General features: G+C 51.6%; 1 protein-coding gene across 1 annotated transcript in view; it reads left to right on the top strand.

Annotated features, from left to right (window-relative positions):
- Positions 1 to 22,690, top strand: part of LOC144114660 (lysosomal alpha-mannosidase-like) — a 346,286-nt gene that overhangs the window by 253,844 nt on the left and 69,752 nt on the right. The window contains exon 3 of the mRNA XM_077648538.1: positions 21,012 to 21,161. Coding sequence (XP_077504664.1) covers positions 21,012 to 21,161 — 150 coding nt within the window. The remainder of the gene's footprint in view (positions 1 to 21,011; positions 21,162 to 22,690) is intronic.

Consider the following 22,690-nt stretch of genomic DNA (forward strand, 5'->3'; position numbering starts at 1 on the left):
ATTGTTCTGTTGTTTTTATTCATTGATTTTTCAAAATTCACGATTGGTGCTACAATTTTGTCGTCATCTTCCATGGAAACTTCTTTGTTTATTCAACTACACCTTGGCCAATCCCCCCGCGTGGGTATGTGCCATATACCTGGGGTGAAGAAGAAGATGAAAAAGAATTCACTTGGGATGCATTCACTTCTACTGGAAGTTCGATAAGAGGGACGAGAAGAGCAAAGGGAATGCGCGGTTTATCAGTCACGTCTGTTGTTTTCTGTCCGAGCACACTGCCACAAGAGTAAGATCCAGGTGGGCTTAGACGAAGAAGAATCACAACGCAAACAACAGGAATCGAAGACCCATGTTGGCCTATTAGGCCTGCTTTCTTAAATGGTGTTGGGTTGGTATTAACGCGAGAGCGTTAAGGCTCACGTTGTGCAGAAAATCCGACGTCATCGGTGTCGTCGTTCTCAGCGTTGTGAACGGAAAAGCAGGAGACCCACCTGCCACCTAGGTCGTGTGACCTTGTGACGTCATCACGACCTGCCTACCGTGGCTGGTGGCAACCTGCCCACTGGATTGTGAACAAATCGCCCGCAGTGGCAGGTGGCAGTTAAATTACCGGTGTGCCGATTAATGATTAGCGGCGAAAGACGAGGACAAAGAAACAAAGTGAACAGGACACAGCACTTCCATTACTGCTTCCATGTCATTTCTGTGTCTTCGTCTTTCAGCCCTAGAAATTCGGCCAAATATGCACCAACTAGTCTACAAGAATCTCCTCGCACGAAATTAATGATTGGTCGCGATAAGTTGCTCGGGAAGAGCAACCGGTGGCGACCCCATCTCTGGATGTGTTTGAAAGAGCCACCTGCTGGGGCTGTGGCGCGCATCGCTTAACATCTGCACAACGGCGCCAGGAGTGGTATGAGGGCTCCACGCGTTCTATGAACGTTAATAAAATGACCTGTTCCTCATATATTAGCATGTAGGCCTAAGCTAGGTGACAGAGGAGTACTTGCGCCGGAGTGATCTCTAATGTTATCGCAATATTCTATTTTTAAGGGTAAGAAAGTACAGTATCCGCGTCTTCGAAGCGATACGCAAAGAGGACCCCAGGCTCCTGATGGGACCAATTAACGCTGTCGCGTCATACTCTTAAGGCGAAGCTTAAGTGGACTCTCGGGATTTTTTTTTTTTCTGGTATGTTCACTTTCGGCGCTAAGCCGCTCCAGACGGGCCCGTACTGGTACAGTTGCCGTTGTGGTCGTTGTAGAAAATACGTGGTTGTCAGAAGGACTTGCAATCTCAGCTTTGCCTGACAGCCCCATGCGCCGACAGCAAGAAATGAATTCGTTCGCACATATAGTCACTGTCGCGAGAACAGCAATCCGTCAAACCGTGAATTAAGAACCAAGTAGCACGATTCAATCGCCGCTTTCTTTGGGCGAGTGCGCCGTCGCAGGACGCCATCACACTGCCACGGAGTGCCCGAGAAAAAGAGGGAAAATGGTATACCGCGTCCTTGGCGTCCCTGATCACGCGACGTAGACAACGACCGTCGATCGCAGCCGCACGATCCCGAACTTGAGCGTGCGCTGGTGGCCGCCTGACGCTATACTGAGGCTCGCACGTCGCCCCTTTCCACGGCTCACGCGCGAGCTATAACTTCAGCAGCTTTTTTTCCTTCGCATGGCAACCCCTTGTTTCGCCTGACTCTCTCAACGATGGGTCGACGACGTTCGCATGGCTGAGCGCAGCGTTTTCCCCACGAGAGGCTATGCGCGCACGTGCCGACGTTCGATGTTGACATCGTAACCAGGGGTTTTCCACTCCCCCCCCCCCCCCCCCCTCCTCTCCGCCCACGCTTTTGTCTCAGGCGAGTGAAAAATGACGCGGTCGGCGTGATGACAGGCCCCCATCCCGTCATCTTCGGTGTGTGCGGCCGGCGCGCACCGCTCGTCGCGAGAGGTCGTCATCGCTCCTGGAGGGCCGCGGCCGCACGCGCGAGTGCGCGTCTGCGTGATGCGCTCGTATATTGCTCGCGTACAAGGCGGGCGAGGGCGCGTCCTGGGTCGTCATCTTTGCTGCCACGCTCACCGTGTGTCAACCAAGTTTACGCGCTGCTCGTTGATCGCTTTTCTTATCAGCGGTCGCTTCATTTTGCGACGTATAAATTGCATTGGTTCCTGCACGAACCGACGCGTCCGACCATAGATTTTCTCTAGTGGGGCTACTTCTCAATTCACCTTTCAGTAATTCCGAATACGCTTGAGTGCGACATACTGAAATTTCTCAAAGCCTGACAGCAGGACGCCCTCTTTTCCTTGGGCGCAGCGGCAGCGTAATACGACCGCAGAGTACAGCGGCAGGGCTGATGGGGTTCTCTGTCCACTGCGTGCGCTTTAATCTTCTTAGGCTTGCAGCAGTTGTAGTGCCGCCCTGTTTCAGGAAACTCTGCGGTCTGATCACCTCCGGTGTAGGTTACGGTGCATTTAATTTTCGTCTCTTGTCCCGCAGACTACCCCATTCGACGTTCGAACGGTGACGATTACATTAAGGTCTTATTTAAACCGAGCGAGAAACCGGGCGCTCGGGATTTATTCTGAGTAAAAACGCGCATACTCATATTACTAATTAGATCATCCCATTTGTTGGAACGAGTGTTCCCGCCACCCCCCGACGTGGCGGCAAGCGAGCTAACAAAAAGGGGGACAAAAATCACAGTCTACCTCGTCGTCGAGAGTATCGATGTAAGCATGAAATGCACTGGAAGAAATGGGTATAGCGTATTCTATACGACGGCTCATATACGCAGCGGAATACCCGCTCTCCAGTCCTGACGAGCCTGCGTCGTCAGCCACTTTTATATCTTAGCTTTCCTTAGTGCCAGTGCTATCGGCTTCCTTTGCCGCTTTTTGTGTGTGGCGACTCACGTGACCAGCGCTCGCCACGTGTCGAGTCGCCTGCACGGGCTAAACGGGACGCTGGGTCGGTTGCCTAGGCCGCGGACGCCGACGCCGCCGCCACTTCGTCGACAAGCACGTCGGCACAGCTGCAGGAAGTGTGATATCGGCCGTGCAGTGAAGCCCCAGGCGGTACAGACTGATCCGGAATTCTCCACTACGGCAATTCATTCTTTCTCTCCCCCCCTCTTTTTTAACTCCTTTCTTCATCCCATCTCTCACGGCACGTTTGAGGTAGTAGAACAGTTACTGCGCTTTTCGTTTCCTCAAAACCAATTTTTCTCTTAGCAGTCTTCGCAAGCATACGCGACGCAGAACGAAGGGATGAAAGATGGAGACGGCGAGATCGAAAGTACAACGCGAGAGGCTGCTTGTTGAATACGCTGCGCAAGATGCTGCGATGATGGCCGGCTCTTGAGCCTTGCGTTCAAACGGCAGCCTGTCGCATTGTGCTTTAGCGGATTAGTCGCAATGCGACTGATGGTTCTTGTTTGCATATTGCACGAAATTAATCGCGACAAAGGAGAAAAAAAAAGTGATGATGACCGAGTGGTCTAAGGCAGCCGGAAGCGAACTTCATCGGTCCGCACCGCCGGCGATTCGAACCCGGCTCTGGGTTGCATGTTAACTTATTTTCTGCTCCCTTCCATTCGGACGGGAAAGTTCGGAGTGTTCCGCGATAAGTTCGCCTTCATGTTCTTCTCCAGGTTCGGCTCCGTGTTCTCCTTCAGCTTCGAAGGATGTTCGCCCGAGTTTAGCAAGAATGGGAGCTAAAAGCATTCTACGCTCAAATTAATTGCTCTTTGGGAATATAAGGTGGACATGTGCAGTGTAAAACTCATTTGAAGCAAATTTTTGTTGCCAGAATTTCTGCTCCGTTAAACGACAGACCAACAGCATTCAAATTGTCCATTGTTTCCTACTCGCTTGTTCAAACAGGACGGTGTACGTTGACATTCGGTCAAGCATAATCTGAATCGGCTTCAAACTTATCTTGTGGGCCACTTCTACATGCTAACGGAAATTCGCAGCTGACCTAACTAAGCATACGTTCATTCATTTCCCCTTTTCTCTTTACTGTTTGGAATAGTGTAACTGTCTTTAGCACGGATCAGCTCAACGTCTTAGACCGGATTTGCTGATGACCAAACTGAAAGGAATGCTACGAACGTTATCGGATTTCACGAAGAACGTCAATGTTCGGAAGCTTCTTTGTGCATTGCTTCACGGACCCGCACTAAGAGCGCATCCTCTACGCACAGTTGTTTGCAAAATCGTGCGAAGACCTTTTTTATTTTCTTACTTCTTCTGATGACAGAGTGATTACAACATAAAAAAAATATTGTGTGGAACGTTTGCTCTATGGACTTGCGCGAGAAACTTTCAAAATTGGGCGCTTTGGGCTTCTGAAAGGGACGAGATCATCTTATGGCGGACTGACCAATTTGTACGTACACATATCAGGGTAGAAAAAGTGGATTTACTACACTTCTCCAGGCGTGTTCGCGGAATTCCTTGCTTATCACAGCGCGCACAGCGTCCGATTTTCTGTTTATTCGCTCGCAATCTCGCGAAACTCAAACCCGGCAGCGTCGTCGTGAGGAAGCTGCGAACCAGTCGACTGCCTCGAGCTGGTTCATGATATGAAGTTTTCTCTGTACAGTGTACATTTACGAAGGCGGGCGCAAGACTGCCAAAACTCATTTTAACATCCCATGCCGACGACGTTTCTCTGAAATCTAACGGCCAACGTGCTTTTCGTTGTTTGCTTAGAGATGCGTGCGAAATTTTTTAAAGCCGAACCGGCCGCTCCTTTTCTCGTTGAAAGCAATAAGAACACACGGCGACACCGAAAAGGAGCTATGCATTATACCGGGAGACGGCTGTATAAACACGACACCAATAGGAGCGTAAGTCCGTTACTGGTGGAAGGAGCCGGGGGAGATCCTTGCTCATATGCACGCGCACTTTTGCTCTGCGCAAAAGCGAACTGGGTTATGGAAGAACTGGCTGTGTGGTCCGTATCGTCTTTCGCCAGGATTAGGGCGTTGTTCCGCCGGATCCCTGTTCTGGCCTCCGGGACGCGAATCGGGCGCAGGGGGACGACGGCTTCTGTGAGCCATGTCGAGCGAGCGCGGCGACGCGTCTATATATGCCAAGCACGACCCGAGGAAACCATCGGGCGCGCGGGCGTCCGTGAAGTGTGCGCGACGCGTGACGCAAGCAGCAGTGTCGAGGCGATTGATCCTCTTTGCCCTTGGGATACCGCGACGTGCCCCACACTCGTACAGCCGCCATCTAGGATGCTACCGGTGGTACCGCCGTCGGCCACTTGTGCATGCCCCAGAGTTGCGCACCTTCTCTAAAGGGGGGCAAGTCCCCGCAACGAGTTTTTTTTTGTTGTTCTTCGAAGCGCACGAGAAACAGCGTCAAAGCTGTGGAGAAGAAAAAAAAGTCAATATTGCCGAATCCGCAGTCGCACCAGATATCATTCGTCTTTCATCGGCGTCACTCGAGCAGAAGAGCATGGAGTGCACACGTATACAGGCATCGACCGCTGAGTTGCCAGACTGACGCTGTAATCTGAGTAGAAATGAATTCGTTGGTTGGTGGCTCAGAGGATTGCTACTCAATGCTGTCTACAACAGCGCATAACCACGACAGAAGAGAGGTGCCGAGAAGGAACTCTCGTTTAGCCCTAGGACAACCATTACGATAGTGTTCACGGTAGCGTTATCACAGGGTAGCTACCGCTCCAGCCGTCGGCCTATAAGCGAATGGCTCTTGTTCACCTGGCAACATTGAGCAGGCAGGCCTGCGATTGTCAGTCGTCATTTGGGTTTCTTCTCTGTCCTTGTCAAAGTTTTGCGCCAACTTCTTTTATGTCATGCAGGCCTGCCTGTTTCCAGCAAGTCAGGTGACGTTTAACACACACTTGCAGGCCATCGTTTTCTTTTTGCGGTTTGAAAGTCTTTAACAGGAAATTTAAAGTTAACTAAGCGTAAGGGCCGCATTGAGAATATTTCTCCTCGCAAAGCCGGGTCGTCGGAAAATGGGACGGCCGAAGGTAGTGACGTTCCATACCTGACTACGATTCACGGCTTAGCAGAAAATATCGTTCTAAATGTATGTCAGAGGGTGTAACAACATCCTCAAAGGCTTGTTTTCAGTGCATATTTGGCCTTGTCCGCGTTTAGCGCACCAATTTTTACCAATCGCCCTTTGAAAGCGGTCAAAGCGGTCCGTCTACGTATGTTTTTTGCTGGCATGAGTAAGAGAAGCGAGAAGTAATTGATGGATAGTTAATATCACAAGGAAAAGTGAGGGGGATATAACAAAGAATTTGAAACCAAGGAAAGCACAGATGAACTTTTTCAGCATTGTTATTTAGTGGCAGCTTATTAATATTCCTCAAGAGAAAGGTATGTAACAGCTGTATCTTACCGGTACTCACCTACAGGGCAGAAAAGTGGAGGCTAACGAAAAGGGTTCATGTTAAGTTAAGGACAACATAGCGAGCTATGGAGAGAAAAATGATAGGTGCAACGTTAACAGACCGGAAGCGGGCAGAGGGGGTGAGGGAACAAACGCGGGTTAATGACATCTTAGTCGAAATTAAGAAGAAGAAATGGGCTTGGGCAATGCATGTGATGCGAAGGCAAGATAACCGCTGGTCCTTAAGGGTAATGGAGTGCATTCCACGAGAAGGCAAGCGTAGCACGGGGCGGCAGAAGGTTAGGTGGGAGGATAAGATTAAGCAGTTTACAAGCAAAGGGTGGATGCAGCTGGCAAATGACATGTTTAATTCGAGAGACATGGGAGAGGCCTTTGCCCTGCAGTGGGCGTAGTCAGTCTGATGATGACGATGACGACGACGAAATTTCTGTGGAAGCTGTATTGGTTTCCTTTGTGGATGTGTTTGGTTGGATGTTAATGAGTAATTACTCTCTTATTACAAATATACTGCACCTTGGGGGATTGCCCTAAACTTTGGACTAACCCCATTAGCCGTAGAAACTGACCTTGACATTGTTCACCAACGCCACCTCAGTCGTAGGGGTGGGAGGGGTACGCCTTACTACACCGCAGATATCACGTCGAGCGTGGTCGGAAGTGGACAGGGGCAGCTGTGCGGAGCCCTGCCTGAGGCTAACAAGCGCCGAAGTTTTTCATAGCTTTTTTTTTGTCGGATCTCGTGGCAAACAAGTAAATTCGTGCGCGCTGAGCGAATTATATAAAGTATGTCAGGTTTCAAGAAGACTTTCCTGATTCGTAAGTTGTTTCCTCCGTAATGCATTGGGCCCAACTCATGGTGGCACAGGGAGCTTTCTAAGCACTAATTACAAGCGTAGTTCGCGCGTTTTTCGGCTTAGCGGAGGTCCACATGGTTTCATTAAGGGCACCATTGGCACTTCGCAGGGGCTAAGACGCGTATAAGCATTTCACCTCTGTCTGACTTGTGGCCAACGACGCCATCAATATTGCGGTGCGCATTACACAGAAACCAACTTAACATTTAGGAAAATTTTCCCGCAAGTTATTTTGACCAAAAATGGTGCTCGAGTGTCCACCGAAGTCTCGACACACGGGTGGTTACGCATTTCGGTTGCACCAAGGCAAGAACGCTGGCCAGTCAAGCTACCCGAACAAGTTCACTTGTATCCAATATCACCCCAGTGGTCACAAGGAACATTACCTCCATTTATCTCGCACTTTATACGCTCTAGAGGGAAGAGTGGCCTAGAAACTGAGGTCACGAGAAATGTGGCCCTTACGCGCCCAGTATTTCGGTGCTGTACTTTGCGCCTGCTTTATTTACTCAAGACCTTACTTTCCGCAGCTTCTTTTCACCCGGCGTTCACATCGAACGAGCAACACGGACACCGTGACTTTCTCACGGGCGTCTCAATTTCCTCGTGTGAGCTGGCGTCATCGGGCGCATACCGAGAGCGGGACGGGGGCAACGGCAGCGTCGATTCGTGCCTTCGTTCTGTTTCCGTGCCAACCACGTTCGCGTCGGTTTCATTTGGGCTCACCCGCAATGCGGCCCCGTGTGGCTGCTGCATCTATCCCATCTTCCGCCCGAGAGAGGAGCAGCAGCGGTCTGCTCGGAAGAGTGATGGCGGGCCTCTCGATTCCGGCCCCGTCTCCCGGGCTCGTCTATTTGTCCCACTTCATCTGGCCTCAGCTGCAGTTGGCGTCTGGTTTCAATTACCGCTGCCTTCGACGCCAGGCGAAACGGTCCGAAGGCGGAGTGCCGCCGCTGCAGGGTGCGCCCTTGTACGTAATCCGTTGGCCAAGGAGATGCAGTGTAATAGGAAGTGGCAATTCGCGTCCTTGCCTTTAGAATGACCGAGAACTGGCCGGCGCAACTACAGGAAGACCGGCGGATCTTTGCTGCTCGTCACCTGTAGAGAGGATCCTTTAGCTTTTCTAAGGCTTGTCTTGGCGATCTCGTTGTAAAGAGTGAAGACATTTGACTTGTATTGCGTGATTGATGTGGCAGAGCTGAGTGGAGAGTTTAGAGAGGTGTAGTGAGAGCCATGCTAATTTCCTTTCTTTTCTGACCAGAAGATACATTCCAATTTTACTTCATGGAGGCGCAGTCGTGCTTCTTTAGCTTCTTGAGAAAACAAAGACGAAGGCCACCTCGAAGAGCGTTCTCCTTCGTGCTGGGTGGTCGCATGCGCACCCGCTGGGCGCCATCGCTTTCGAGATGAGAGCTCGCCGAGAGTCACCCACCCAGCGAGCAGCGGCAGCGGCCAGGCTCTGGAGCGAGCGGTTGTCTTTCTCTGCCGGCCTGTTGACACAGCGGCGGCGGTGGCCGCGACTGGAAGAGCCTCTTCCCTTTGGCGGCGGGCAAACACGGAGAGCAGCGCGCAGGCTGCATTCGCGCCCTTTCCTGCTGTCACTGCCCTACTGGCGCTTGGCCGCCCTAGTCGCGCTTTTGGCGGCCACCGTCCCTCGCCGCGTGGCCAAGACATCCAGACTGATCGATGGAGATGCATATAACATGCAGGGAAATGGGACAAAACAGCGAAAATAGCGGCCGACGAGAGGGAAGAGCGACGCGCTCTCTTTCTCACCTTAGGGGAAAAAATCATGTAGCCGAACGGAGGGAAGGTAATTGCGAAGACATTTGTTCATCTACTCTACGATGTTTTAATCTTGGCGCTTGCTGACAAAAGGGCATTTGCGTGTCTTAATGTATGACATAAGACTGGCCATCTTGCTGATTGATTGGTTGATTGGTTGAGTGATTGACTGATCGATTGATTGATTGATCGGTTGCTTGATCAGTTGAATGAATGAATGAATGATCGGCGCAAAGCATGACAGTCGCAGAACTATTTTTACATGCCGAAATTAATTGACTTCCGACCCGTTCTTCTGCTGTCCCTCGTCTTTTCTGTCGCGGTACACGCACTCCTAATAGCAAAATGAACCAACTCGCCCAGCAGAAATAACTACTGCCTTCCCGGGGTTTTGCTAAATGGCTATGAATCTGCTTTTTTTCCTGCAGGTGGCCTCCATGCATGCGATAGCATCTGCCTAGTTCGGTTTGCTTTCGTGTAGCGCGAGCCTGCTTCCGCGAGCGATTCGTTCTTGCCGACGCTATCGATCAGATGAGACGGTTGAAATCTCACTTTCTTCCACTTTCTATTTCGTAACCTTTTTTCTTCTTCTCAAATTCTGCTTCAGTGGACAACGTTAAGGCACACGCGCTTAGAACGCATTACCCGCAGTGCTCCTGGGCCTGCAGGGCGAGCAAAGAGCTCTTCCTGGTGTGGCTCTAAATCGAAAAAAGTCCGCGCGAAGTATCGGTAGGCGCGGATAGGGAACAAAAAACAAAGATCGCTGGCGCAAGGAGTCCCGTGCTAAAACACTGCGTCTCTCTTGGGAAGAGCGCTTTTCCGGCATCTCCAGAGGACATAAAATGGGACCGGTGCCCGACCCGCTGCCGCCGCCCGCACTGAGAGGCATCGCCATAGAGATCTGAAGGCACATTTGACAAGATAAATAAAACGGTAGCGGCCGAAGACACCCGTGTAGATGCATCGGGAAGCGTTTGAAGAATATGCGAAGGAAAGCGAACCTGGAAATATTAATGCATCGCGCTTTCGCCGTAAGAGCAGCACACGCGGTGTTTCTCCCAGCTCTCTTGTTTTTCTCTCGCTCAATCTCTGTCGTTCTCTCTCTCTCATTTGCTTTTGCTCTTTCGCTTCAGGTTTCGCTTCCCCACGCGGCCCAGCTCGCGCCACGGGAAGGCGGAGCTGCTCTCTCAGGCCGCAGGTGCGGCGACGTCACATTTGGGAGCCGGGGAAAGTAACAACGCACGAGCAAGGCAGAAGCGGAGCTGCCGACAATGTCGTTCTGGGCAGGAACAGGACGAAGCAATTTGTGGCGCTTGCGTCTCGGGCAATCTAGACCGAGAAGTGGTGACAGAACTCGGCGCGAGAGCGTTTCGCACCTGTCCGGAGCACAATCAGTGTAAGATGCGGCCTCATTTCCTCCGCGACATCCCGTTTGTTCTGGCGTTCGCGCGACCGTCAGCGCCGGCATGCGCGCTCCCGCCTCGTTCCATCACTCCTGAATCGCTGTCGCGCTCAGCCACCGCGAGACGCGCTCGGCTCGCGAACTCGCTGCATCAGACTGTGTGCGCATGCACTGTACGCGTATTAGGGCGAAAGCCTTTAATGGCTCGTAATGTCGTCCTTTCGCAGAGGGTGTCACACGTTTAACTCATGAACTAAAAAAGATAGCAGAAAACGAATGACTGCTTCAGATAGAGGAAGAACAAATGAACCTAGAAGCCATGTTTGATGAGTGTAGAGTAATTAGTTTATTAATTATAGGCAAAAATGTCGAAATTGCGTCGATATAGTCACAAGAATAATGTGACGTCACATCCACCGCAAGTCGTCACGGCATAGTAAAATTGTCACAGAATGGCCAGAAAATGGCGGATTTGTGTCAAATTAAATGGAAAATGTGTAATTAAGCGTAATTAATACTTAAAATTCCCGAAATATGTATAATTTGGGTACCGATATAGCCACGGGAACGGTGTGACGTCACATCCACCGGAAGTCGTCACGCATACTGAAAATTGTGTCTCAAGCATCGCCCAATGGTTGTCGTCAGAGGCTTCAATCAAGATGCAAGATCCAAGCAAGACTTCCTGCAAGCAATGCAGGACTCACTTGCACTGAAGTTAGTCACCCCGCCAAGCAAGAGAACGACTAAGTACGGCAGTCTTTCGAACACACGGCAGCGTAAACGATCTCGACTACCTATCACTAGACTTCAGCGATCACAAAGCAGCAACCCTAGACGTCGACCCATTCAAGCACAAGATCTTCATCGGCCATGAACGCCAGGCAGACATCTTCCCAGAAGACGACATCGAAGCAGTGGACACCACTGAAGTCACCAAAGAGTAGGCGCACCAACACATGCGTTTCAATAAAGCATTAGCGCACTCAGAAACAGTTGTCGCGTACTTTAATCGCAATCCAGCGCTCGCAAACAGTAAGCAATCACTCGCAATCATTCGCAATAGCAGCATGCCAGGCAAAGGCTTTCGCCTCTTAACACTTCAGTTACCAAAGTGTCTCGTAATTTTTTTTTTAATCCGGGCCGCCGGGACGCAAAGGCCTCGACACCAGTTTTGTTTCCCCTTCTCGTATCATTTCTAGTCGGCGTCACCCTCCGAAGTGCGAATCGGTAACGAATATTTCCAGTGCAGGCTTTGGTATATATCGTGGATGCGCCTGTGGAGCCATGTGCATATGCCCCTGATACAGCTTTAGCCACCGACTCTCACCCTGGCTCTAGTTTCTGTCCTCTCTCTTCTTTCGCCTGACCCTCTATCATATGCCGCAATAAAATTTGCCTACATTCGTCGCATGAGATGCGTCTCTTCCGGCTGGCTCTCGGCTCGAAACGGTTAGGAGACCAGCGCTCTGCTTTAGATCAGACCAGAGGAGGCAAAAAATGGCATTTACTATTACACTCTTATCATCCGCGCAGGTAAGGCCTCCTCTATTATCAATGCCTGTGAGAGCGGTTGAGTGCCGCCGGGTACCCACCGGTTTTCTAATGGGTACAAGATTTACCCCGGCCTGGTGCTCGGCTCTTCTGGGTGAGATGCTTGGGAAAAGGGATACCGCGGCCGTGGCCCAGTGGGTTGGGTGCCCGTCACGGCTGCGGGAGGTGGTTGGTTCGAAACCCACCGCCGGACACCCATCGGTAAAAATGGGTACAAGCGGCCCCTGGCCTGGCGCCCGGCTTTCTTTAGGGGTGTCCGCTTGGGAGAAGCTCCGTAAACCCCGCTTCGCCCCTCGCGGGCGAAGGTCCAGTTTCGAACGACCTCGCAGCCTGCTAAAGGTGGTACCCCTTCGGCCAACGTGGTTACAGTACGAACGACCGTGGATCGAACTGCTGCATCAGTGATAAAAAAAAGGGCCACAAATGGGCTTCTACCGCACGAGGCGGATTTAAGGTTGTTGACGGCGGAACTTATCGCTGATCCGTCAGAGCAACTGTGGTCAAGACCCTTTTCCCAAGCATCTCACCCAGAAGAGCCGAACACCAGGCCGGGGGAAATCTTGTACCCATTAAAAACCGGTGGGTGCCCTGCGGCACTGGGGATCGAACCCAGCACCTCCCGAATGCGAGGCGGATGCTATACCACCAGGCCACTCTTCGGTGTAAGAAGTTTTCGGTCTGCCACAAGAGTTCCCCCCCAGCCATACACGGAGTAGGCCGGGGCCAGACCACTTCCCAAGAAGCGAGTCCCATAAGTTGGAGCAAAGCTCGACAACTGGTGGGCCCCCACACCAGAGACTACTCTTGTACCAATTTAGGTTTGGCCATCCTCGGGCCCGAAAGCCCTCCCATCGAGCGTGGCGGGCTGGTCCACTACTGCCACCTCGTTGGTCGTGTCTGGGTCCAACCCAGGAGCTTCGGATAGGCGGGGTCGCTACTCCCCGTCGTGCGCTTCCGTGCTGCGCACCGCTGCCAGACGCCGAAGAGCCTTCGACTTCGTGTAATCTCTTCGTGCCGCACTCCAAGCGAGAGCCCGATTCTACCAAATTTTATTAAGCGTCTTGGCTTTGACGCCGGCCCTGGTGTACTAAGTCAGGACCTACCGCCTACGTACCGGGAAGTGCGAGTGTGGGCTTCATCCCACACTCCTATGGTCTCACAGCAGTACTACTCACAGGCTCTCAAGGGACGCAAGCGCCAGTCCTGCTTTCGCTTCGCCCTCGGTCTCTTCGCCTACTGAGACGCCCGCACGCCTCAGCGTTTACCAGAGATGGCCCTGGTTGCCCGGAGGGGGACCGAGGACAGACCCAAGCAGCGCTCCCGAGTGATGGTAGGGCTCGGGTTACACAGGGACGCCCCTACCCCTGATGACTTTTGTCAGCGGGGATTTCGCTGCAGCGTATTCGCTTGAGACTTAGCCACAGCAGCCTATCCCTAAGCTGCTGTGGCGTATGAACTCACACGCTTTCGGTGAGAGGGAGAGGGTCACTACAGCCCTTCCCAGGTTCACCAATGACAGTCGCCCCCAATAGACTGGGCTACAGGAGCACGCAACTGCTCCCGGCGTTACGCCTAGGGCCTTCATCGCCGAGGCCCGCCGCCCGCTGGTTGCAGGAGGACGCTACCCCTCCCACGGTTACCCTGCCTGGGAGCATCTCACGTACTCCACAGCCCCGGTCGCAGACTTAGACTACGTCCAGGGAGCCAAACCCTCCGGTTCGGCCACCGAGAACAGACGGCCCAGTCAATCCAGCCCATCATCAGCGAAACTGCCAATGTTCTGGTTGGGGCCGCGGATCACCACCTTCCAAAAACCGTCGGCCCCGAGGCGCCGTACCCCCTTTAGTGAGCACGAATTAGCCCTATTTTCAGTAGGGCCGTCCCGGGTGAGAGCTCACCCATGTTACTGAGAACCCAACCTCAGTCAGCCTTCGGCTTGCTTTACAGGCTCACGCCAACCGAGCCCGGCTGATGAGACGGAGAACTTATGCAACACAATCTCCATTTCTCTTGGACTACTCTTAGCATTACCCAGGCCTCACCACGAGGAGGTAGTAGTCCGTCGAGCCCCTTTACCGAAGCGATGGCCTTGTGGTAGAGCATCCGCCTCGCATTCGGGAGGTGCTGGGTTCGATCCCCAGTGCCGCCGGGTACCCACCGGTTTTTAATGGGTACAAGATTTCCCCCGGCCTGGTGCTCGGCTATTCTGGGTGAGATGCTTGGGAAAAGGGTCTTGACCACAGTTCTGATGGATCAGCGATAAGTTCCTTCGTCAACAACGTTAAATCCGCCTCGTGCGGTAGAAGCCCATTTGTGGCCCTTTTTCCTGCCCCTCTCTCCTTTCCTGCCCCTCTCTCCTGTGCTTCCCTGTTGGCTGGCTTTTCTGCCTACCAATGTTCAGTCTGGTCAAGCAAGCCCGCCGCACTGCGCCGCTTCGAGGATGACGCGGGAAGCTCAGCATCGCCTTGCCAGAGTAACGAAACGTGGATCTCCCACCGGAGCGCAGAGACACTCTGCCGGAGCGGGCCGCATCGCGGATGGCCGGTGGACGAGGCGTCCGCGCTGCTCCCTTTGGAACGCTGATGATCTGAGAGGCATTGATAATAGAGGAGGCGTTGTCCCAACCAACTAGCTCTTCCTGGTGATAAACGGTGGCGTGCTGACGCTCCACACAAAGACTAAGGACAGAAAAAAAAGACCAGGTAGAATGGGTACGATATTATTACATTAGCCTAGGCAAGGTACCGTATTTTTAGTACGACAACATTTAGGTTGTCATCTGAAAAAAATTCCCGCTTCTCTGTCACGAAATTCCCTGATTGGTTAAGAGGGGTGACGTGATCACCTTGCGACGTCGTCAAAACGTGGCCACCATGGCACGTGGCAACCTGCCCACCGGGTTATGAGCTGCCTGCCCATTTGGGATGTGAGAATTAAATTAATTCAAATAAATTCAATGCAATCGCCACCTGCATGCCCACCGCGGCGCTGCGCATGAGCCTGAACTGGATGTCGGGAAGAGCAACCTGGGTCTCACAAGCCCCACTGGCGACTGAAACAGCCACCTGCCGGAGCGGTGGCGCATCACTGAACCGCTTAAGTCGTGTGACGTCATCAACAGCACGTAACCCCGAAATTTGGAAATTGGCCCATCCCAGAAAATGAATTAATGTGGATCAGTGGATGAATTAAGATGGTTTAGCGGGTCCCAATAAAAGGTACTTGAACACTCTAGAATGTGATGCCTCATGTATACCATATAAGGGCAATGCAACCGGTTCCAACCGGAGTTTTGGCAGAAAAATCGAAAGAACATCAGACATTCTTTGTAGACGCCATAGCAGGCAATCTAAATGCTATCGCATTTTCTGCTTTAAGAATGTGGTTAACGAGCCTTATAAGTTTTTTAACGATCCAAATGCCAATGCTACTTTTTGCTCCCTTTATGATTTACAGCTGCCGCCGGTGACGTCAAGGTCGATAGCTAACAGCCAGTGCTTTTCGCCGGCTATATATACAGTACCAAATGCGGGGCAAACAAAAGGATCAGGAAACGAAAGCTTACAAAATACGACCTCTGCTTCATCTTTGGGGAAGTGGTGTGTCACCAGCAACTTGCTGTTACGATGTAATTGCGAAATACTGGCGCTATTACGTTTTGCTTCACCTGCTTTCTTTCCGTTTTTATTATTACTGTCCACCACTTCCTGCGCTGCAGCAACAAAAGTAATACTGAGACAGATCTCACTTTTTATTGTGCTACTCAAAAAAGACACCGCGTCTTGGCTCCCACCGTCCTCTTCTCCCCATCCTGAAGACTCGAAGACCTGGGACGAGGCCGAGTGATTCTTAAAACGCTAGGCGTAGGCGACCCGAGGCGCTGAAGCGAAATAGACGGATGAAGGCGTAGAAAGGAGGGATTGCGGCGGATCTGCCCTGCGAGCACCTGCGCCAACCTGAAAAGAAAGCCCTTGGAAGTGCTCGGAAATCTACGCGGGCCTGCGGAAAAAGAATGGAATCCAGAGAGAGGACAGCCGGGCACACCATTGCAGCTTATAGCCGAGCTCGACGCACTTCGGAACCGTCTGCCGGCGGTGCAGGCCGAGGGTGCCTTCCCGGCACCGACACCGAAGGCGCTCACTCTGGCCTGCGCCGCCGTGCATCCCTGCTTCTTTTCCCTGTCTGATCCTCTCTGTCAAGCAAATCGACCATGCGGCGCCGACTTTCGTTGCGCAACTTGTCTCAGGCATTCATGATCCTTAGAGTGGGAGTTGTGAGCACGGCATCTTCGGCGCGCTTTCAGGAGCGCCCCTGTTCTGGGTCCTGCCGGCCGCAGCGCCAGCACACGTTTCCAAGTTAGTGAATTAGCATGTCGCTGCCGTTCGTAACCAGCCCATCTAGGTGCCCCTTGAGATCGCCCCTTGCAAGTTGCTGGCTGTGTCGCCTCTTTCTTGCCTGTTATACCATGTCCTGGTGCATACCATGCTTCTGTTTCTTTTTTCATTATTGTACGCTTTGTCTGCCGATAAAGGTGAGCGTTGTGCTTCTTTCCCTGTTCGCTTTTGGAGCAGAAACGTCGGGGGAAAAAAGGACACAATACCCCATTTCTATTTTCTTGCCGAATCTAAGTTCTAGTGAAGTTGCGTAAGTGACGCCAGGGGGATTCCATCTTCTGCGGCGTTTTCTTTTAAGCAAGCAAGATGATGGGGCTTCGTGAGCCTTCGCCAGTCTGCATGTTTCGTCCATCTGCATGGATGAGCATCTACGTGGATGAGCATACGGACCACGAAGTTCATGAAAGTTTAGGCGGCTTGCGCAACCAAACCGACAGAGACATTTTCATCTCGAAGCACGCAGCGAGCGCACCGGAGAACACAACATGAGGCACGCACACCGCTGCCCTGTGTCCACGGTACTGGGCGTGTATTTGCACGGCTTGTTCTGGAATCAAAAGCCAGCAAATCAAAATATCGGTGCTTGGCAAGTCTTCTGTCACTTTTATATCTCCAAAACCTGCGGCCATGCGGAATATACTATAATATTACGCATCAACCTCACAGCGCCGCTGAAGGAGCGACACGCTGACGCCCGGAGCAAGCCGCGTTCTGAGCCTTGTCGTCTCTTGTGTGTTGCTAGCGAACCGTCTTTCATACGTGCAATTCCAGACGTACGAAGATAAAATCTAGAGCGCGGCTCATAAAAGTCTGGAGGACGCCGTCAGCACCCTTCTCCGCCTTCCCGACTATAAATGTGTTGACAGTGCCCTCGGGAAAAGAGAAAGGCAAAGTATGCGCTCCCAGATTGAAAATAAAGATGAGATGTGTCTGGCCCGAAATATATCCCTCAGATCGCACATACCCTCAGCACCGAACCAGATTTATGTTGACTCTGGGATTTGCCGCGCGCACCGTTCGGCAGCTGTGACGGCCGTCCACGCTCTTGGCCGTCAGTGTCACGGCGAATGCGTCCCTCGTCCCTAAAGAGATTCTTCTTACTGTTTGGCAAAGGGTGCGAGAACGAGCGCGCTCTGGTGCCGCATTGAACATGCGCGTCGAGCTCGCGCCGACAAATGCGCCGTTGGCGTCGAGAGCGGCTGCGCCGAGATTCGATCCTACCGCGGGAATGGGGCGAGCGCCTTCCGCTGCGCGTCCAGATGGCGGTCGCTTTGGATGGTAGAGCTCCAGCGCCCCTTTATTTTGCTACAAGGCGCAGTCCGATGAAGGCGAAGGTACGCGATGATCGCCGCCTTCTCGGAGGGCGTGAGTGCAATGACGCGAGTGGCACTCGACTCGGTCGTTTTCTCTGGGTTATTTAGCGGCTGAAAAGGCAAGTCGCTGCGACGGTCAGCTTAGGCTAAAAGGAGAAAGAGCTGCGGGTGAAGGTGGTGTGCGGAGAAGCCTACTTCGTCGCAGGCAACGGAGCGCCAGACGAGGAGCGAGAGCGTGCGTGTAAAAAATGGCTGGGGTTCAACGTTGCTTCAATCTAGTTGTACGAACGAAAGCTCTGTTAAGCATGGTGAGACTCGGTTCGGTTGGTTTGAATGCTTTATTATTGCACACCATAGGCTTCGTCACCCAGCTGAGCACGTTTCTTTGCCCTCTGTCTTTCCAGTGACTGTTGCCGACGAGCTGTATCAGCAGGATGATCCGAGTCAACTTGATGTCTCCGATAGAAAGCAGCCCTATAGATGGATCAGCGTGCTCCTTATCCATAGCGGCTGTGTGAGCGGGATTTTATGCACCAGCCAGAACCACGTGACACACTGACGTGTTTGATTGATTGATTGATAACCACGCGATGCCAACTGCCTCAAATCAGAAGAGCAAGGTTCAGGGCTAGTTGGTAATGCATTTAAAAGGAAGAAACAGCGCGATGAAACACGGAAACACAAAGAAACAACACCCACGAGCGCTTCTTTTCTTGTCGTTTTCTTGTCCTTTCTTTGTGTGTTCGTGTTTCATTGCGGTGTTCCCTCAAATCAAGTGTCAAGGTCAAAGGTCAGGTACCCAGTGGTCATAGTCATATGATCACGTGGCCATGCCACCATAGCCTGGGCCATACCACCACACATTTAAGCTCGGTTTGACCTTGCGAGGCAAGGTCATTGCCTCATTCACATCGATATCTCAAGATGTACCCCACGGAGTCAAGCTTTCGCTCTAAAAGGAAAGGAGGAGAGTGAGGAGTTGTGCTTGCAAATATAAACAGAATCCAAGAGATAAATAATCAGCTTCTAGTGAGACTGCAAACTCAAAGCCAGATCCAGGAGCCGACGGATTTTGCCTGAGCACCGCAGCTTGCATGCTTTTGGGGATCAAACAAAGCAAAAATAAATATCAGTGCCAATAGTGGCTCATGTTTAGCGCAGAAAAACAGAAAAGAAGAATGCACGTTGTTCGTTTCGAGCGCTTGGAATTGACTGACAGCAGCGGCCATGCTTTTTTTTTTTACGCCTGTACGTCGAGCATAGGCGAGATCGCTTGGACATCCTGTACTGATGAACCGCATGTACCTGCGGAACACGATACGCTCCGTCCTTTCTGCAAATGAGAAAAGGGCACGCTGCCGCACGTCTTGGTAGAGTGCACAAAACTCAAGACCCCCCATCCCACCCCCTCCTCCCCTTCCCGCCAACACCCCCAATCTCCAACCCCTTGTGCGATGGGAGACATTGTTATCCAGCCCCGCCCTACCGATTCAGCTCGCACTGACGGACAGGCGCCAGGAGCTGCTGGAAACATATGGGTCCCGTAAATAGGGAACCACCCCGTCTGGTGCCTGCGTGCACCACCGATTTATTTCGGGCTTAATAAATGTTGATTCACCATTCATCGTGACGCCGTGTCTCGAGCTATGCTTGTTAACTCCGCTTCGAATGGGGTGGTGCAATGATATATGATCGAACTTTCACTGCATTCGTAAAATTAAACAAAAAAATGGCTCTGGTTCAACACGGCTGAACCTATTTTACAGAGTGGAAGTTAGGTTAAGCATGGTCAGACACGGTTTGCTGTGAATGGTTTAACGTATCCTCGCTCTATCCTTCGCCAATGCGCCCTGTGGACCCTCTTGATCATTAGAATCGTCAGATTCAATCAGCTGTCTATACGATACACACCCGAAGAGCTGGTTCCAGCGCACAACTCCTCCATGGCTATCTGGGAACGCCAAGCGACCCTTCGCGCTTGTTATCTGAACAGAAGAACGGCGAGTCACGTGGTTCAGAGCAACTACGAGGTGAGCGTTGAATCACGTTGTTCAACGCAGTTGCCAAAGCGAGCGAACGCCCCGGCTGCGCCGAGGTGCGGCGAGTCCCATGGTTTGACGTCACATCCACACCCCCGCTCCGCCGCTTGAAGGTCATTCTTCGGAGCGACATGACCTTGATGTTTTGCATGAGAAGCGTAGAGCTTCCGCTCTAAAAAAAAAGTGCCCATAAGAAGGAACATGTGAGTTCTCCTATCGAACAATTTTCTGGTGCATCTCATTGTATTCATATTTGCACTAAAGGTTTAGGAGTCGGTTGTAGTCTTCCTGAGAAAGCGTACGGTAGGGGATATATGGGCGCGATGTTGGATACAGTGAAACGAGGCTGACGATCTAATAAGACTCAGAAATGGGGCAAACCCTGCTCGTCGCCGCATCTGGCGAGAGGCCATCTCCCCCGTACTCCTGACTAGCCGACACGTACTGTCCTTGAACGCGAAGTCGAACGAGACTGAATAGAGAACCTTGAATCAACGCTAGTCCGAACAGTCTCAAGAAATCGTCATCGTCATTAGCCTAACTGTGTCCATTGCAGGACAGGGGCGTCTCCCATATCTCTCCAATTAACACTTTCCTGCGACAGCTGCGGCTCCCTTATCCCCGCGAACTTCTTAATCACATCCGCCCACCTGACCCTCTGACGTTCACTGCTACGCTTGGCCTCTCTTAGAATCCGTTTCGTTACCCTAAAGGAACCTCGGTTATCTTGCCTTCGCATAACATATGTCCTGTCCATGCCCATTTCCTCTTGTTGAATTCAACTCCAGGATATCATTAACTCGCGTTTGTTCCCTGACCCATCCTGCTCTCTTCCTGTCTCTTACTGCTAAAACTACTATTTTCCTTACCATAGCCATCTGCACTTTTCTCAATTTAAGTGCTGTTCACTTCGTTAGCCTCCACGTGTCTGCCGCGTGCGTCAGTGCCGCTAAGATACAGCTCTTGTATACTTTCCTCTTGAGCTGTATTCGTAGACTGCTATCTTCACCTGAGATGAGTGCCTGCCAGATGCACTCCACCCAAGGTAGCGGGTAGCCACACACACACACACACACACACACACACACACACACACACACACACACACACACACACACACACACACACACACACACACACACACACACACACACACACACACACACACACACACACACACACACACACACACGCACACGCACACGCACACACACACACACACACAAATTAATTCTTTTTTCCCTCCTCCCTGTTGGACAGACGTGCGCACCATCCTGGACTCGGTGGTGGAGGAGCTGGAGGCGAACCGCGACCGGCGCTTCATCTACGTCGAGATGGCCTTCTTCACCCGCTGGTGGGAAGAACAGACGCCCGAGAAGCAGGCCTCGGTTCGCGCCCTCGTCGAAGACGGTGAGTACCTTTCCCAGCTACACTGAAGTACACCTGCTGTGGACAGCTTTCCGCTTCCAGCCAGCATCATGTCCTTTCCGAGGTATTTTTGAGCAGCAGTGGCTGCTTGGAGAGGAGTTGTCGAAGTAAGATCTTCGTCCTTCTATTCCGTTTGCCCGGAGTGGAAGCGGACGTGATCTGACTGCGAGCATTGTCCACATTCAGTGAATTCATTAGTCGCGCGTTACAGGCAACGAGAAGAGGCTGCCACTGATGGCAACAACAATATAAAGAAGATAGTCGCTTCGCGCCGATGGAGTACAAAGAGCGTTAAATTTCATATGACGTTCTCTTATCAAGCGGAAACGCGGCGTAATTGAGCTAAGTGTGTGCTCTAAGGCGTTGTGAAGGAACATACTTGCGCTGCTTGTTATGTTATTAGGTGCGTAACGTCCCAAAAGCTGCACGTACGTGGGCTAGGACGGACACCGTAGTGGAGGGCTCAGGATTAATTTCTACCACCCAAAGCTGTTTAACGTGCACTGGAATCACACAACGCAGGGGTGTTTTTGCACTTCCCCTCCATCGAAATGCGGCCGGGATTCGGTCCCACGACCTTGGGATCACTCAGCCGCAGCGACGGATTCGCGGTTATTCCTTATCGTCTCGAGGAGTGTTATAGCACAGCGTAGAAATTAATGTTCACTTCTTCACAGTACTGGTAGCGCCTAGCTTTTACAGGGAGCTAAAAAAAAAATAAGCTCCGTTTTGTAAGCTGCGCCAAAAGAAGACAAAGCGAGAACTCATATTACTTGCTTGCCATCAATGCGGCGCGGGCAATGAACTACAAGTTTAGACCGCTGTCAGAAAGCCCTCTTGAAGGGGCAGTGAATTAGATTTCTTTTTTACAGGCATTTTGTTGAAATACCAAGGAAAAGTGACGATGAGACAGGCGCTTTCCTTAAACTGAAAGTTTATTGAAAAAATGCGTAGAATAGTGTACAGCCCCCGTCAAAAGTAAAGACCCCTCCGGAAGTTAGGCCTTGCACGGATACTACAGGAGCTTCATTGCACGGCTTAGAAGCAAGCCCCTTCTGGGCTGTTTACTTATGACAAAGGCTGCGCTTAATATTCCGAACGAAGGGGACAAGAAAACACTGAAAGCATGATAGCTTGCTCATGCTCTAAATGTGCAGGTACGGGACAGCTATTACTATTGTTTAAGAAAGCCCTGCTCACATTTTATTGACGCGATGAAAGTCTGCGTAAACCTTCAGTTGAAAAACGTCCTTCTGCGTTGAGAGAACACCAATAGATTCCAATTAGCCCAATTCTTGATTTTTTTTAGGTGGAAAGTTTGATTATATGGTTCTATGTTCTTGAATAAGCAGAAAAAAGGCAGTTGTGAACCATACGGCCACGAGGCAGAGGTCTCGTTCAGTTGTAAAAGGCAAAAATAAAAACTCTTAGGCGGTCCGCGGTGGACCGTTCCAATGCGTTAGCAGCCAAACGCTTCATATATCTGAGATTGATACACTAAACTTCGTTAT

This window comes from Amblyomma americanum, chromosome 1 (assembly GCF_052857255.1).
Source record: "Amblyomma americanum isolate KBUSLIRL-KWMA chromosome 1, ASM5285725v1, whole genome shotgun sequence".
Classification (NCBI taxonomy): Eukaryota; Metazoa; Arthropoda; class Arachnida; order Ixodida; family Ixodidae; genus Amblyomma; species Amblyomma americanum.